At 35.8% G+C, this 16096-nt stretch overlaps 1 protein-coding gene across 2 annotated transcripts; it reads left to right on the top strand.

Moving 5' to 3' along the window:
- The first annotated feature begins 1097 nt into the window (after positions 1-1097).
- On the top strand, positions 1098-12355 carry impdh2 (IMP (inosine 5'-monophosphate) dehydrogenase 2). Of its 2 annotated transcripts, XM_079637748.1 has the most exons (15): positions 1294-1635; positions 2896-2944; positions 3027-3128; positions 3705-3779; positions 4035-4241; positions 4320-4407; positions 5656-5855; positions 5958-6048; positions 6128-6223; positions 7690-7761; positions 9530-9673; positions 10515-10659; positions 10971-11114; positions 11389-11472; positions 12008-12355. In XM_079637748.1, the coding sequence occupies exons 1-15, from the start codon at positions 1538-1540 to the stop codon at positions 12027-12029; spliced, it is 1617 nt and encodes a 538-aa protein (XP_079493874.1). In that variant the 5' UTR covers positions 1294-1537; the 3' UTR covers positions 12030-12355. The 2 variants fall into 2 exon arrangements, with proteins under 2 accessions (XP_079493875.1, XP_079493874.1); XM_079637749.1 differs by lacking the exon at positions 7690-7761 and having other exon boundaries at positions 1098-1635.
- The last annotated feature ends 3741 nt before the right edge of the window (positions 12356-16096 follow it).

The raw sequence follows: 16096 nt of genomic DNA, 5'->3' as shown, positions 1-16096 counted from the left end.
AATTTAAAATAACTTTTCTATTTTAATATATTTTAAAATGTAATTCATTTCTGTAATGGCAAAGCTGAGTTTTCAGCGTTATTACTCCAGTCTTCAGTGTCACATGATCTTTCAGGAATCATTCCAATATGCTTATTTGGTAGGATCAGCTCACTGAAGATTTTTTTTATTATTAAATGATTTAATTTATTATTTTGTTATTAATAATATTAATTTAATAAATTATACCACAATAGAAATGGTTGTGCTGCTAAATTTGTTGTGGATACTGATTATATGATTAATCTTTTTCAGGATTTTTATTATATAAAGTTAAACACTTATTTGAAATGGAAATCATCTTTTTATCATTGATCCTAGACTTTTCAACGGTAATAATAATTTGGTACATTTTTAAAGCGCTTTTCTGGGTACTCAAAATGCTTTACATGTAGTATGTGCATTTGAAATGGCATATGCATGTAACCACATATTTTTTCAACCAGAGTTGCCTCTGGTGCCAGAATATCAGAGCTGCCATTTTTGAATACCGGTACATATATTTTTTTAGACAGGATTGGAGGTGTCATATTGGCACAAACTGAATACTTGCACTGTTCTTACAAGATAATGATTACTAGGCAAACCATGACCATGAAATACAACATTTAGTTTTTTATAGAAGAGAATAAACACAATAGTGTTTTATGAACCACTTCATGATTTAAATAATCTGGGCACATTATTTCATAATTTTTTTTTTTTATCAAAAGCCAAACATACACAACAAGGAACAGATGCAAAGACCATTTCTGTTAGAGAGCGAGAAAAAATTACAATACAAAAATATTCATACAAGAAGAATAAAGGGTATACAGAAATGTATATAAATTATGTTTAATTTGACTAACAACCAGTGAAGATTAACTGTTCATTACCTAAATGTTCCAATGAGTTCAATATAAGTAAATGTTGAAAAAATGATTTCACAGTAAAAATAACCTTTATAAATGGTGTTTGCGTGCTCTAGACTCGAGTTGTCGTCGCGCGCTCCCGGGCCTGGATATTCAGGTCAGTTCACTCATGCCAAATAAAGTCAGCTGCAGTGCAGAGTGCGCGAGATAAAATTAAATCGAAGTACCCCTCGTGCTGTTGACACATGCGCGCGACATAACGAGAGCTCACCCTCCGACCCTCGTATTATAAACAAGAAAATTAAACCCGTTTGGTTTTAGTGAATAAACGCCGCCCTGCTACAGCCCGGAAGTGACGTTGGAAGACACCTTATTTATATCTGCGGAAGACAAGGACGTCCTCCACACAGACACGTGTGATGCTTGAGGGCACTACGGGGCAGCTTCAGTCCCAAAAGCAAGAGTTCACTGGGGTCTTTTTTATTCAGATGGGTCTCCATTAAAAAAACTACGCTTTTTGCCATATTTAATGTCATTAAGGGCTTTGAAGACCGTGTCGGACTGAAGCTAAGCGAATAACAGAACTTATTCACTGTCTTGAAAAACTCTTTTAAGAATTTGGACTTTGACGCTTTTCATGCACTATGGCGGACTATTTAATCAGCGGACAGACGGGCTACGTGCCCGACGACGGTCTAACTGGACAGCAGCTCTTCAACTGCGGAGACGGACTTACCTACAAGTAAATACCCCTCATGTTGTGCCTCATACCCACTTGTGCATTCTCCATATGCTTGCTATTAAACAGGCTTGCCAGTCAGCACTGCAGATGTACTCTCATTATGCAGCTTCGAAAAAACAGAGCTAAAATGAGCTGCTGTAGCCAGGTGTCGCCGTTTATCTGGTTTAGTATCCAGCATGTTATATTCTGACAGCACACTCATTCATCTATTATGCAATTCCATTTCACGTAAGTTATAGGCTGCATAAACAGATAACCGTGGAAGGTTAGTGCGGTGCCACCCTTCCCATGTGGATTTACAAAAGGTGAAATAATTTCGGTACTCGGAAGTACTGATGAACTGTGGGTGATTCAGCACTGAGATCCTCTGCTGCCATTCCATAATGTCAAGTTCAAACAAGCAGAGTATTCTATTCTTAAACCACTGACAACCCACCCAAGCAGCTTTTCCTTTACCAAAACCAATTGCGTTCTATGTTAGGTCTTCCAAATGTGCTATAAATAGGTTGAACTTTGTGAAGTATGTTGAAGTTTTCTCTACAAATTATCTGGTGCCATGTAAAGCGTTTACATTCTAACAAGAATTGTACGCCAAGGAACTGTGTTTACGTTGTTGGACATAAGATTGCAGCATTGACGTAGTCTACTACGTTTTATCATAAAACGGGTCGTTACTTTACACACTAGTAAACAGCATGGTGTGTGACATGGATAAAGAGATAAGAATACATCTGTTCACATAATCAAGAGTTGAATTTTGGCGAATCGAACCAAATCATTAGAGCGGTTCTCGAGTCAACTCCCTGAATATATAGACATTTGAATAAGCACTAATGTCTAAAGTAAGACCACTTTATGTGATGAATTCTGTCAATCATCCTCTTACCGCCATAGCAATGGCCATGTCAGACTCTGTGACAGTGACCATTGGCGACGAGACCAGTGGTGTTTTCATTGTGATCTGTTTGGTCAGCATTAAACTCCAAACAGCGATTTCTGCCGAATTGCAAGGATAAACTTGCAAATATATAATGTTAATGCTTCTTTAATTATAAATACACTGTTTCCAAATAGGTTTTCCAAGCAACCCTGCAATTAGTTTGTCAAAAAGTTTTCGGATTGTCTATATGATACCTTTTTTTCTGTTATATCTGTCAATTAGTGATACACTGTGTTAAAAATCACAAAGCTTCAAATTGATTAATCACAATCACTCACATTTTCACACCCTCACGCCCCTTTTCTCTGTTCTCTATTTAGTGATTTCCTGATTCTGCCAGGGTACATTGACTTCACAGCTGACCAGGTGGTAAGTTAAACAATCTCCTCTTTATAATGTTTTCTCTTCTGGATGGATGATGTGGTTTCATTTTGTTTGGCTCTCCTTGTAGGACCTGACATCAGCGCTGACCAAACAGATCACAATGAAAACGCCACTGGTCTCATCGCCAATGGACACTGTCACAGAGTCTGACATGGCCATTGCTATGGCGGTAAGAGGATGATTGACAGAATTCATCACATAAAGTGGTCTTACTGCATAGACATTTGAATAAGCACTAATGTAATGTCTATATGTGTGTACATACCGTTACTAAGGAACATGAACAGTTAATTTGCAAACATGCGGCCTCATATTTTGATTTCCATAAAATCAATTAAAGACCCATGAATTAAGACATGACATTTGTGCCTTGTAAATCTGTCTGTTAGCTTCTAGACCAAATTTAGTCCTAAAAGATGATTAAAAAATCACTTTAGCAGCCATAAACATTTTACAGTCTTTCTCTTCCAGGAAAGGGGAGCAAAACATTGATTGATTAAAAATACTTATGCCTTATGTCCAGTCTCCCCAAAACCACATGCCACTGATTAGCAATAGCAAATTTGTTTTTTTGCTGGGCATGAAACTAATGACTTTTTTTTTTTTTTTTTTTTTAATAAGTCCCTTTGGTACACCTCATCCCTCAATAGGGACTTCATCAAAAAAGTCTTAACTTAAATTTACAAAGAATGATATTTTATGCATGTAGTGGGATTATGTTCCAAGTAATGTTGTGTTGTCACAGCTGACTGGTGGGATTGGCTTCATTCATCATAACTGCACTCCAGAGTTCCAGGCTAATGAAGTCCGCAAGGTCAAGGTGAGTCTTTACATCTCTGTGTCTTTGTCTTTTTGTGTTTGTGTACCATTTTTCTCTTCTCTACTCATTCGTAATATATGTTTTTCATCTGACCCCTACCCTACAGTTTCCTTGTCCTTCTGAATAAAAAATCCACACCTCCTTTTGTTTTATGTGATATGTATTGATGTGACACCCAAGTAGAAATGCCTAATAGAACATCCTTTTTTACTCCTCCCTTCCTTTCCCTCCACTTGGAAATTTGCCCCCGCTTAGAGGTACGAACAGGGTTTCATTACAGATCCAGTGGTGATGAGTCCTAATGAGCGGGTAAGAGACGTCTTTCAGGCTAAGGCTCGGCACGGATTCTGTGGGATTCCAATCACCGACAATGGACAGATGGGCGGACGTCTGGTCGGCATCATTTCATCACGAGATATCGACTTCCTCAAAGAGTCGGAGCATGACCTGCCCCTCAGTGAGGTGGGTGGGACTTAACACAGAGGGCGAGGGCTAAGCAGTTTTACTGAACTCAACTCACCTTATCTTTCTGTCACTTAGGTGATGACTAAGAAGGAGGATCTGGTTGTAGCTCCAGCAGGAGTGACACTGAAAGAGGCCAATGAAATCCTCCAGAGAAGCAAGAAAGGTTGGGTAGACTTTAAGCGTTTATGAGAGATCCTTACCCTTTTTTCTTTTTCTGAGGACAGTTTTGGAGTAATCCTTGAACCAAATAAAACTTTCACAGGAATGTTAACTATTCATTAACCTATATAGCAGTGTTTCATGCACCACTTCTTGGCAGTGGACTCTTAAAACTAGATCTGATCAAGTGGTATTCACAAGATGTCGTATAGGTCATACAAGTTTGACTCATGCTTTTTTGCTTAAAGGTGAAGACCCAACTCTATGCATGTTTTGTAAGATTCCCCTCTCTGTTAAACATATTTTATTGGACTGTCCTGGGTTTAATACAAATAGAATGCTCTTTTATGAAGTTATTTCACTTAAGGACTTAAGTAAGATTATACCTGAATAGGTTTTGGATTTTTTTTTATCATATGCTAATAAAAAAATAAAAAAAACATATATACCGGTATATATATTTATGACATGTTTGTTTGCTTGTGTTTATTGTATTTATATAATATTTGTATGTTTGTAATTGAATTTTTGCCATGAAAATAGCCTTAGATGCTGACATAGCATTAAATAAAACAATCTATCCATCTTAGCAGTGGCGTGCCACAAAATAACTGCAAGACAATCACTTTGCTTTTTTTTCTGGCTGCATGCAACATATACTATCGTTCAAAAGGTTAGGATTGGTAAGATTTTATTTTACATTTTTTTATTGTAAATTTTTTAAAATGTCAATTAATCTGCATTTATTTGATTTGATATTTGATTTAAAAAAGAGATAATATTGTGAAAAATTATTACAATTCAAAATAACTGTTTAATATTTTAGTTACTTTTTAAAATGTAATTTATTTCTGTGATGGCAAAGCTGAATTTTCAGCATCAGTCTTCAGTGTCACTTGATTTTTTCAGGATTCTTTGATGGAAGAAAGTCCAAAAACAACATTTATTTAAAAGAGAAATCTTTTGTAACATTATAAATGTCTTTACTTGTCAATTTACTGTCAAAGAATTTAATGCATTTTTTTAAAATCAGAAGAACGCATTTAGTAAAGTGTCAATAGGAAAACTTCTAGTATTTTTAATCTCAAGTGCATTCATAATATATTTAAAAAATAATAAAATTTAACCTGTGTAATGTCTTTATCGTGTTTATCTATCTATTATCTAATTTTTAAGGTTAATTAATTTGTTTATGAACGCTGTAAGATAATTTTCTGATGTGAAATTCTTACTCCGTGTTTGTTTTCTATAGGCAAGCTTCCTATAGTAAATGAGGAGGGCTGTTTGGTGGCCATCATCGCTCGGACAGATCTGAAGAAGAACAGGGATTTCCCGCTGGCCTCTAAGGATTCTCGTAAACAGCTGCTTTGTGGCGCTGCTATCGGAACACACAATGATGACAAATACAGACTCGACCTGCTAGTGCAGGCTGGCGTAGATGTGGTCGTCCTGGTGAGGCCTGTTTTGGGCTTAATGCTTTGTGTATAAATGAATAAAGATGGTTTATTTTTGTCCTATTTGGTTAAAAAAAAAATTCCTCTCTCCTTGCTTTAGGACTCTTCCCAAGGAAATTCCATCTTTCTGATTAATATGATTAAGTATATAAAAGAGAAATATCCCAGCCTACAAGTCATTGGTGGCAATGGTTAGTTTTAAACACACACTTTTTGAACATGACATCTACAAACACACAGTTAACATACCGAGTTGTCTCTGTGTTGTAGTGGTGACTGCGGCTCAGGCAAAGAATTTGATTGACGCTGGAGCGGATGCCCTGAGAGTGGGAATGGGCAGCGGCTCCATCTGCATCACACAAGAAGGTCAGTCCACCAATCGCACACCTGACTGCCTGCCCCTCAGCCAATCACAGGCTGTGTTTCCATATCCAGTTTCTCCATAGGGAGCACCTAATGTCCAGGGCCTCCTCTGGTTAACATTGTTAGAGTAGTCCATTTCCCAAATATCCCTGCAGTTGGCTTGGTCTGTGAGGTAATTGTGCAGATTTATTGGCAGACAATCTGCGCTGCCCCCATTTCCTGTCTTTTCCCAACATTTTTTCTGGGGTTTTAGCATCTGTGGAGAATTTTTTTTTTTTACTGCATTATCCTGTGTGTTTCTAAGAGAAAATATATATGTCTATATAAGTGGCCATCTGTCCATTTACTGTTTGTATATTCTCTGTCGCTTTGAATGATGGAGGTAGTGAAAGCTCTTCCTTGCTTTTCTCAGTTTTTCCACTGTGTTTGTTTATGGCATAATTTAGCTTTTTTTTTTTTTTTGACCGTTTGTCTATGCATTAGTTCCCTTTTTTTATCAGCTCTGTTCCAAAACTTGGCAAAAACTGTTCCAGAAGGTAGGGTGTATAATTATGCTGCCTTCTGAGGTACACTACTGTTTAAAAGTAAGTAGTTTTTTAAAATAAATAAATACTTTTATTCAGCAATGATGCATTATCAAAAGTGACAGTAAAGATAATATTACAAAAGTTTTATATTTTAAATAAAGGCTGTTCTTTTGAACTTTCTGTTTATCAAAGAATCCTGGAAAAAAGTACCATGGCTTCCACAAAACTATTAAGAAGCACAACTGTTTTCAATATGAATAAAACATAAGAAATGTTTCTTGAGCAGCAAATCAACATATTATAATGATTTCTGAAGGATCATGTGACAGAAGACTGGAGTAAAGATGCTGAAAATTCAGCTTTGCCATCAGGAATACATTACATTTTAAAATGGAAAGTTATAATATATAATTTAACAATATTTTATTTAAATCAAATAAATGTAATCTTGGTTACCATAGGTGAATTAATTCAAAAATATAAAAAAAATCTTACCAACCCCAAACTTTTGAACAGTAGTGTATTTTGTGGATATTGCAGCTCCATAGTGCATTGCGAACAAATCTAAGATGGCTTACAAAGCAAGAGACAAGTTAATTATAAATAAACTTATTTTTGTGAGTGTAACATTTTTATATATTTTTTTAAAATATATTTTATTTGTATATGCTGTAATCTTAGCAACATGGTAATATCAAAATCTACTGGAATCAATTGCTAGTCGAGTCTCCGGTGAAGGGCTAGGCTAGCTGTGTGGCATGCAGAGTTGCAGCCTTTGTAATGCATGCAAATCAATCCCTTACGAGGTTCCATAACAATTAGTAAGAATGCTTCCTCAGAAGGAAGCTGCCTATGAAGGCAGTGAGGCAGCTTTTAAAACAGAGCTACAGTGTGCTCTCTTTCTCAGTTTCTATCTCCCTTTCTATAATTATGTCTCTCTAGCTCCTCTCAGTGTTCCTCCTGGTTTAAAGCTCCACAGCCCCAAAACCCCAACTACTGTTACGGGATACTCCAGTAAGTCCCTTCCCCTGATCCCCATACAGAGATCCCATTGGCTCACTATCTTACCCTGCCTGCCCTCTCCCACAGCCTGCTGCATTGATTGATTAAATCCTCTGCATCATTAGAAGTAGTTGCTGGTTTTTGGGGTTTTGGATGCTTCTCATTGTCTGACTAACCTGTCAGTAATAGCATTTGGCACTTCCTCTGATCTAAGTCTGTTACCCAGAATCCCTCACTAACATATGTGAACTAGCTTGTGCAGTGGCCCGGAAAAGTAATTGGACATGCAAGTCAAAGTTAAACATGTATGAGTCATGTCATCATTTTCATATTCATTAACATTTTACAAAAAGTACCAAATATGCTGTAAAAATAACAATAATGAACATTTGGTCATTTTCTTCAAACATCAGTGTATCATCTTCATAGTTAATATGATGGGAACATTCTTTATACATCTGCTAAAAAATCCCCTTTGGACCCACTGATTAAAAGCCATTATCAATTTGGCACAAAAAGTAAAATTAGTTCTGAGAAAAGCCATAGCAGTGTTTGTTTCTACGTCACTTGCGTCAATGTTTTATCTGTATAATAAAAATGCTGGAAGTATGGCTAAAGTGTCCAAATACCTTTTTAGAGCTTCTGAAAGAGCACTGGAGCGTATAAAGTGCATTGTTAACAAAGCTGAGTGTTTTGCAGTCATTGTTTTATGGTGCAGTATAGTTTTTGCTAATTTCAGTCACACTTTTTTTTTTTTTTTTTTTTTTTTTTTTTTACAGTATGCAGTGTAGATGGTGTGACTATAGAATGGGTGTTATGGGCAAATTGATGGATGACTCATTTCTCTATGCTCCTCCCTTCATTTCTTGTATCCTCTCATATTGTCTAAAATAAAATCGCAAAATTGCCAAAAACTCCCTTGCCCAACCGAGCATCAGTTCTGTTGAATAGGATGGTAGGAGGAGAGCATGGATCTCTTCATGCATCTCGCATGCAACTTTTCACTAATTGTTATGCTAATTCATTAATATAATGTTTAATGAGTAAAGTTGCATTAATCAAAGTAGTAGTGTTTGCACTAGTGGTCTCAGACTTTTGGACTTCACTCTGTCAACAGTGATAATTATGTGTGTGGATATAACATGCTCACCACTGCTGTTTTATCGGTTTTGTTGCGTTCCTGCATAAGATCACACATGCAGATATGGTAGTGGAGCAAAACATTTAGTTGATTTTAAGAGAAAAACTCAAATCATTTTCCTTTGGTTTGTCCTTTCCATTCAGGCTCTTTTGGACGTTCTTGCTTGTCAAGACTTGCTGAGGGTTTGCTCATGTGCACCCCTTTTTCTCCTCTCCTGTCATCTCACAATTGATAGAAAATCTCACATCTAAAATTCCACTTTTATAAATCCACATATTTCATATAACGATAACCTTGTCTTTGAAATGAATAAAATGTTTCATTCACTTTTGCTTTTGGCTAATTGTAAATTCACATGTAATACTGTCTTGGTAACGTTGATTGTCACTGACTGAAGTCACATGACTGCACGAGTTAAGAATACACTGATTGTGACAGTCTGTCTGTGTGTGTGACAGAGAGAGTATGGATGTCTGTGACAGAACAGCAGTTAGTGAAGAGTATTAATGCATATTATTGTCCTAATCTGCACACTTAGTATTTGTAGAATATGCAAATGCAAAGTAAGTTGATAGTAATGGTCATTTGTAAGTAAGGGTCAATTATAAGCTGGTCTCTATCTTCTCGTTGTCCTCACAGTGCTGGCATGCGGGAGGCCACAGGCAACAGCCGTGTATAAGGTATCAGAATATGCTCGGCGGTTCGGCGTGCCTGTCATTGCTGATGGGGGGATTCAGACAGTCGGTCACATTGCTAAAGCACTTGCATTAGGAGCATCTACAGGTGAGATGTGGGTTACATATAGATTCACTTGCAATCACTACAGTAGATTATAAGACTGTTTATTCTTTCAAATGTGGCTCTTTTATACTGTGGTTTAGTATAATTATTATAATAAAAAATAATGATGGTGGTATTTTTGTTTTATTTATATACTACTATAGTATTTAATAATATTTTAGCTTTTATTATTTATTTTCAGTTTATTTTAATTTTTTGTTTTAGTCGTTTTGTTTCAAGCCCTTGTCATTTTTGCTGTCTTTAAAAAATATATATATATATATATATATATTTCTATTTAGATTTATTTTTTGTTTTAGTAATTTCAGTACTTTAACTTATTTCAGTTAGTTAAAGCAAGGTTTCTAATTTTCCATTTTAAATAATTTTCATCTAATACCGGTTTTATTTTATTTCATCTTTATTTTATTTGCTGGTACCAATTTTTTTTAATTGTTTGTCAAGGATAACACCACCTAATTATAATAATCATCACCATTATTATTATTATTATTTTAGGTAGTTAACTGACAAGCTGAGCCATATCGCATTAATTATCGCAGGCGATACGTCCGCGATAATTAATGCGATATGGCTCAGCTTGTCAGTTAACTACGGCTCTGTGTAGTAAATGCCACTACATCTGAAAGCAGGTGATGGCGATTTACTACTAATCAAGGAACCGGCTTTACTGACGAGATGAGCCTAACAATGTCATGCGATATATCGCCCAGCCCAATTATTGATACAATTTTTTTTATATATAAAGCGATAATTATGTTAAGTATTAGACTAACATCATAATTGAAACTAAATTCTCTTCTGCTTTTGGTTTCTCTCTCAGTAATGATGGGGTCATTGCTCGCTGCCACCTCTGAAGCTCCTGGTGAATATTTCTTCTCGGATGGGATCCGTCTGAAGAAGTACAGAGGGATGGGCTCACTAGATGCCATGGACAAGAACCTGGGCTCACAGAGCAGATACTTCAGGTGGCACATATAAATATATTGTCTCCCAAACACAATACTGTGTGTTTATTGCACTTATTACCCACTAATTACAGTTTACCCCATGTTTTTTTTGAACTGCTTCGCCTCATGCTGACTACAGTTTCACAACTTCTTATACAGACTAATGCATGATGATAATTAGCCTGATCTTGAGGTTTTGATAAAACATAATATTTAACGCTCATAAAAGCCAAGTAAAACAACAAGTATGTAGAAGACAGAAAACCCTATAGAATAAACCAAATTCACTGTCTCAACCCCTCTGTCTTCTCTCTCTTTCTCTCTTTCAGTGAGAGTGATAAGATTAAAGTAGCTCAGGGTGTTTCAGGGGCAGTTCAGGATAAAGGCTCTATCCATAAGTTTGTTCCATACCTCCTCGTTGGCATACAGCATTCCTGCCAAGACATCGGTGCTAAGAGCCTCACACAGCTGAGGTACATGCAAACACACTAATTACTCGCATACCTGCAATTATATGCACTTATAGGCGCAGTGTATCATTTCTGTGCCACTAGTGATGCCAAACAAATTGTACATTTTTCCAATTCTGGTTGATGCCACTAGTGGCACAGAAATGATACACTGCACTTTTAACACAGTAATGCAGTGCTAAAACAGACACTCGCATGTTTGAGTTCAATTACAGATTATTTTTCATTGTCTCTTTTTTTTGCTTCTTTTCTCTCTTTCTTTCTACATCTATCTCAGGGCAATGATGTATTCTGGTGAACTGAGGTTTGAAAAGAGGACAATGTCAGCTCAAATGGAGGGTGGAGTGCACAGCCTACACAGGTAGTTGAACATTCATACTCTTAGTCTGAAGATATTGTACACTACCGTTCCAAGTTTTTATTCAAAAGTGATAGAAAATACATCTATAATGTTACAAAAGATTTCTATTTGGTATAAATGCTGCTCTTTTGAATTTTCTTTTCATCAAAGAATTCTGAAAGAAAGTGTATCAAGGTATACACAAATATTAAGCAGAAAAACAGTTTTCAGCGTGAATAAAAATAATGGTTTCTTGTGGACCAAATCAGCATATTAGAATGATTTCTGAAGGATCATGTGGACACTGAAGACTGGAGAAATGATGCTGAAAATTTATTTAATAGCTTCGCCGTCACAGGAATAAATTACAATCTATTAAAATAGAAAGTTATTTTAAATTGCAGTAACATTTCACAATTGTGTATTTACATGCATTTTTGGTGAGAACAAACATTTAAAAAATATTTCCGACACCAAACTTTTGAACGATATAGTGTACATTTTTATTTGTATTATATTAAAAAAATTAATTGAGATTTTTGTTTTGTTTTTTCAGCTATGAGAAGCGCCTGTTTTAAAGACACTACAGATGCCAGTACATGCACAGCCAAATGCACATAAACCCCCATTAATGGACTTCCACACGTGCTTTTGCACATTCAGGCACCCGAACACACAGAGAACCTCAGCTTCCTCTTTCTCGTCTTCCCAGCCGCCTTTCCTCTTAGTGAGGAGAGAACCCGTGTGTAAATGTCTGTGAGCATATGCCAGTGTGCGTGAACGTGTGGTTGTGGGAAGAACATGCCGCCTGCTGTGTGTATCAGATGCCTTACATGTCAGAAATTGTTTTTGATTGTAATCATTTGACAAGTTTTGTTTAAAAATATAATTTTTTTGCCACAGATATTTGTCTTGACTCTTGTCTTGTTTCATAAAATACAAACATACCTGCATATGCATCATTATAAGCAAAAAACAGTCAACATTTTCAGTCCTGAGAAGAAAACCAGATGAATGAGTGCAGTTAAATCTGTGTGAAACAGGAAGTGTTTTATTTTAATGGGATTTATGTTAAGTTTGTTATAAAAAGAGAACTGACACTTCAAGTTAGGTGTATGAGAATACCTTCATAAAAATCTGCCTGTGACATGTAAATTATAACATAGTTTTGACTTGCATGTTTGTTTTTTTCATAATAAATTGATTTTCAAATCCTGAATCTGTGGGTGTGTGGGTAAGTGGCTGCTAGACATTGACATTGGTACACTATTCCTCATTTTGCAAGGGCGTCTCAAGGGAACCAGCCTTCACCTCCAAAACTACCGGACTTTCCAAACAGGCGTTCACACATGCTCACTAATGGACCCGCACCTGGACAGGTTGGGTTGAGAGCACCAGGTGGCTCCTCATAAATGAAATATGATATTGGCCCGTTAGTAAGCTCATCCCAGCTGGGCCCAGATCTCTAAACGCTTTTATACACAGCAAAAAAATGACTGACAGTTGTATATTAATGTCTGCAGCACAGTATTGTCTTTCTTGCTTTCTGAGAAAACTAAAACATTTTTAAAATGTGAGAAAAAAAAAATCACATATCTAATTCTCATATAGATTTATATTTAGAAGTCCATATATATGTGTGTCTATAGATATATAATGACATAAATACATTACACCTACAAAGAAATCAGTTAATCAGCCATAATATATTTCTATAAAGTTTAAAGATTAGTTTAAAGTTTAAAAAGAGAGAGATGACAGGAATTATAAGGAGAGAAAAGAGAAGGGAAAGACATAGATGTTTGGAGGGGGGAGGTTGTGGGTAGCCTAGTGAAGAAGTGAAAGTGAAAATGTTCCTCAGATTTCTGAGGAGGAAGTCAGGAGGCATAAATACGCAAACGCTCTTTGACAAACTCACACAAGCCAGGGAGCAGAGAGCGAGAGAGGGAGTGCGCACAAGAAAGAGGAGGAATGACAGAAGCAGGTAACATAGAATTATTCAACTCTTCTCTTTCATACCTGTCTATTTTTATCTTATGTTTAATGTGTCTTCCTCGCTTGTTGTTCATCATAGTGACAAGTTGTTTACTTTCATTTCCATTCACCTTTCTCTATACTTGTTTCTTTCATTTGCTAACTTATCTTCTCTTTTGCTAAGTTGATCCCACTGAAATGGAAAAATAAGCATGTAAATGTGCTTTGATACAAACTGTCTCTTAATAATTTGTCTCATTTTTTCCCCCTCACCCATTTCACTGTGTTTGGGAAATATGAGGGAAATCTTCACGTAAAAGAAGGAAAGACAGTAAGAGAAGAGATCACTTCAACTAGAATTCACTTACCGGTAAATATTTATGAGGTGCCATCAAAGTTGTTATTTCTAAAGCGAAGCTTCATATTTCAAGCTAGTTCCTCTTTATGTTTGACTTCATGTGACTTAATTTAGTTCATTTTATATCCTCTCTTTTCATCTTGTCTTCATTTAACTTGCATAACCCCCCTTCTCCTTCTCTCTCCCTCCCTCTCTCTGCCCACTCTTTCTCTGATATGGAACAGGTTTTTCAAGATACAAGTCTACAGATGAAGCCAGATAAATAAACAAGTTTAATTCTCTTGCGGAAACATTAAACTTGTTTGTGGTAAAAGCTGTTTCAATGTTATTTCATTTTCACTTACATTAAGGAACTCATGATGAATGTAATTAGGTTGAAATTTCCACATGGAATGTTGAATGACGAAGTATTGCTGGATGTGTTTATTCATGTGTCAGTGAAAATGGCCACAGCAGTCTGGATGGTAACGGAACCCATAATGCAGCTGTTTGGTTGATTGACAGCTGGCTATGGATTCTGTGGCCCTCCTTTCTTGCAGGAGCTTAAAGTTGAAAATTGTGTTTTGGCTTCATTCAGATATGATATTGTACTTCTGTATTACTCTTGAAATGTCTTTGAATATAACTATGCCTGTATTCAATATTAAGTTAATAGTTGCTTAAAGGTATAAGAAAAAGTTTATTTAGAAATGTATATCTGTGCAAACCGTGTGTATATGACAAAGTACTGATGTTGCTCTGGAATGACACGTTTTCTCCCGGATCGCCAACAATGTGTTTCGCCACCGGGAACTTCGTGTCAGCCAAGATTGACATCAATTCCTGACAATCAAGAATCTTCATACTTTATCACTCTTCCGTGTTCAGTAAATCACAGAATCTTTTTCAGACATTTCAATTTTGTCTCTGTAATTCTTCAATAAACTAAGAACATTTGTCATAACATCCCTTTTTCTGATTACTTTTTCACCTTTAGGCTTGAATAATTCTTTAGATTTACATGGTGTTATAGACATTAATGACAGATGTTTGTATTTTCAAAAGCTATTTACAAAGTAAAATATTTGAGTCAGTGTTGCTGTTTTAGTTGATCTGGGAGGGACCAAATCCAAATCTTACTGTAAAGCAACAAGTGATATTTGGCCCAAGTTCAGCTCTTATAAAGGTAATACCTGCCTCAAACAAAGCGGAAGTACTCAAATAAACTTCCAAACAACCAGCATTAAAATATGCCTTGGTATGAAGTGTGACTAGATCTCATTTTGATATATTTTTCTAAAGATTTCTATAAATCCTTTACAAATATTGTTTTATCAATGTTACATTAAGGAAATATTTGAGTATTCCATCAGAAGTCAATTGTTAAAAATGTGTTGATGCTAAAGCTGTTTACTGGAAACAACATTCCGGATGCAGTCTATTGAAACATTAAATAGAGTAAAAGCTTTGCTTAGGGGAGAGCGGGGCACAACCTAACGCATTTTGGTTTTGGCTCAATTATTTAAAAAATAATTAGGTTAGATTAATTTTTATTTTACACAAGAAACATACACATCTCTGCTACAAATGAACACTTAAAGTTTTTTTCTAGGACCTTCCATTTTCGTACAGTTGCACTGAAAGTGACAGAAGTGCAAATGTTACAACTTACCCCATATGCGGGGTTAGTTGTAACAGACAGAGGGGTTAGTTGTAACACTTGTGTGTAACACACATAATTCAGTACTATTTTATCTGTATAGTTTGATATTGTTTGTACATCTGTATAGATAGATATCCATACATCCATCCCTCATCCAATCATCCTTCTATTATGGATCAATATCATGGATAGAGATATAGTAAAAGGGCTGAACAGTTTTGCATGCAAAATTATTATTATTATTAATAGTAACAGCAATAATAATAAAAACAAGCTTAAAATCACATTTTAAAGTGTTTATTACATGAAAACAGGCAATATTTTTTATAAATAAACAAGTGATCAATATAGTAAACAAATCCCATAGCCTACAATATTGTGAACACTTGGCGGCTTAGTTGTAACACTGTGTTACAACTAACCCCGCTGTGTAAAAAATATTTTAAACCTAGCTAACAGTTGCTAGGAGTTGCTGACATGTTTCAAAATGGTGCCATGTTTTAGCCAACAAGACAGTGATTAAGGCAATATAAAGTTAGATTTGGTGACGTACACACACAACTCAGAAACAGAAAAATATGTATGATGAAAAAAAATACTTAGATGGTGTCAAAACACTCTTTGTCCCGTATCTTCACAAAATATTACCAAAACTTTTCACAAATCCACGG

The sequence above is a fragment of the Phoxinus phoxinus genome (assembly GCF_949152265.1).
Source record: "Phoxinus phoxinus genome assembly, chromosome: 15".
Lineage (NCBI taxonomy): Eukaryota > Metazoa > Chordata > Actinopteri > Cypriniformes > Leuciscidae > Phoxinus > Phoxinus phoxinus.
This window is presented reverse-complemented; position numbering and strand designations above follow the sequence as displayed.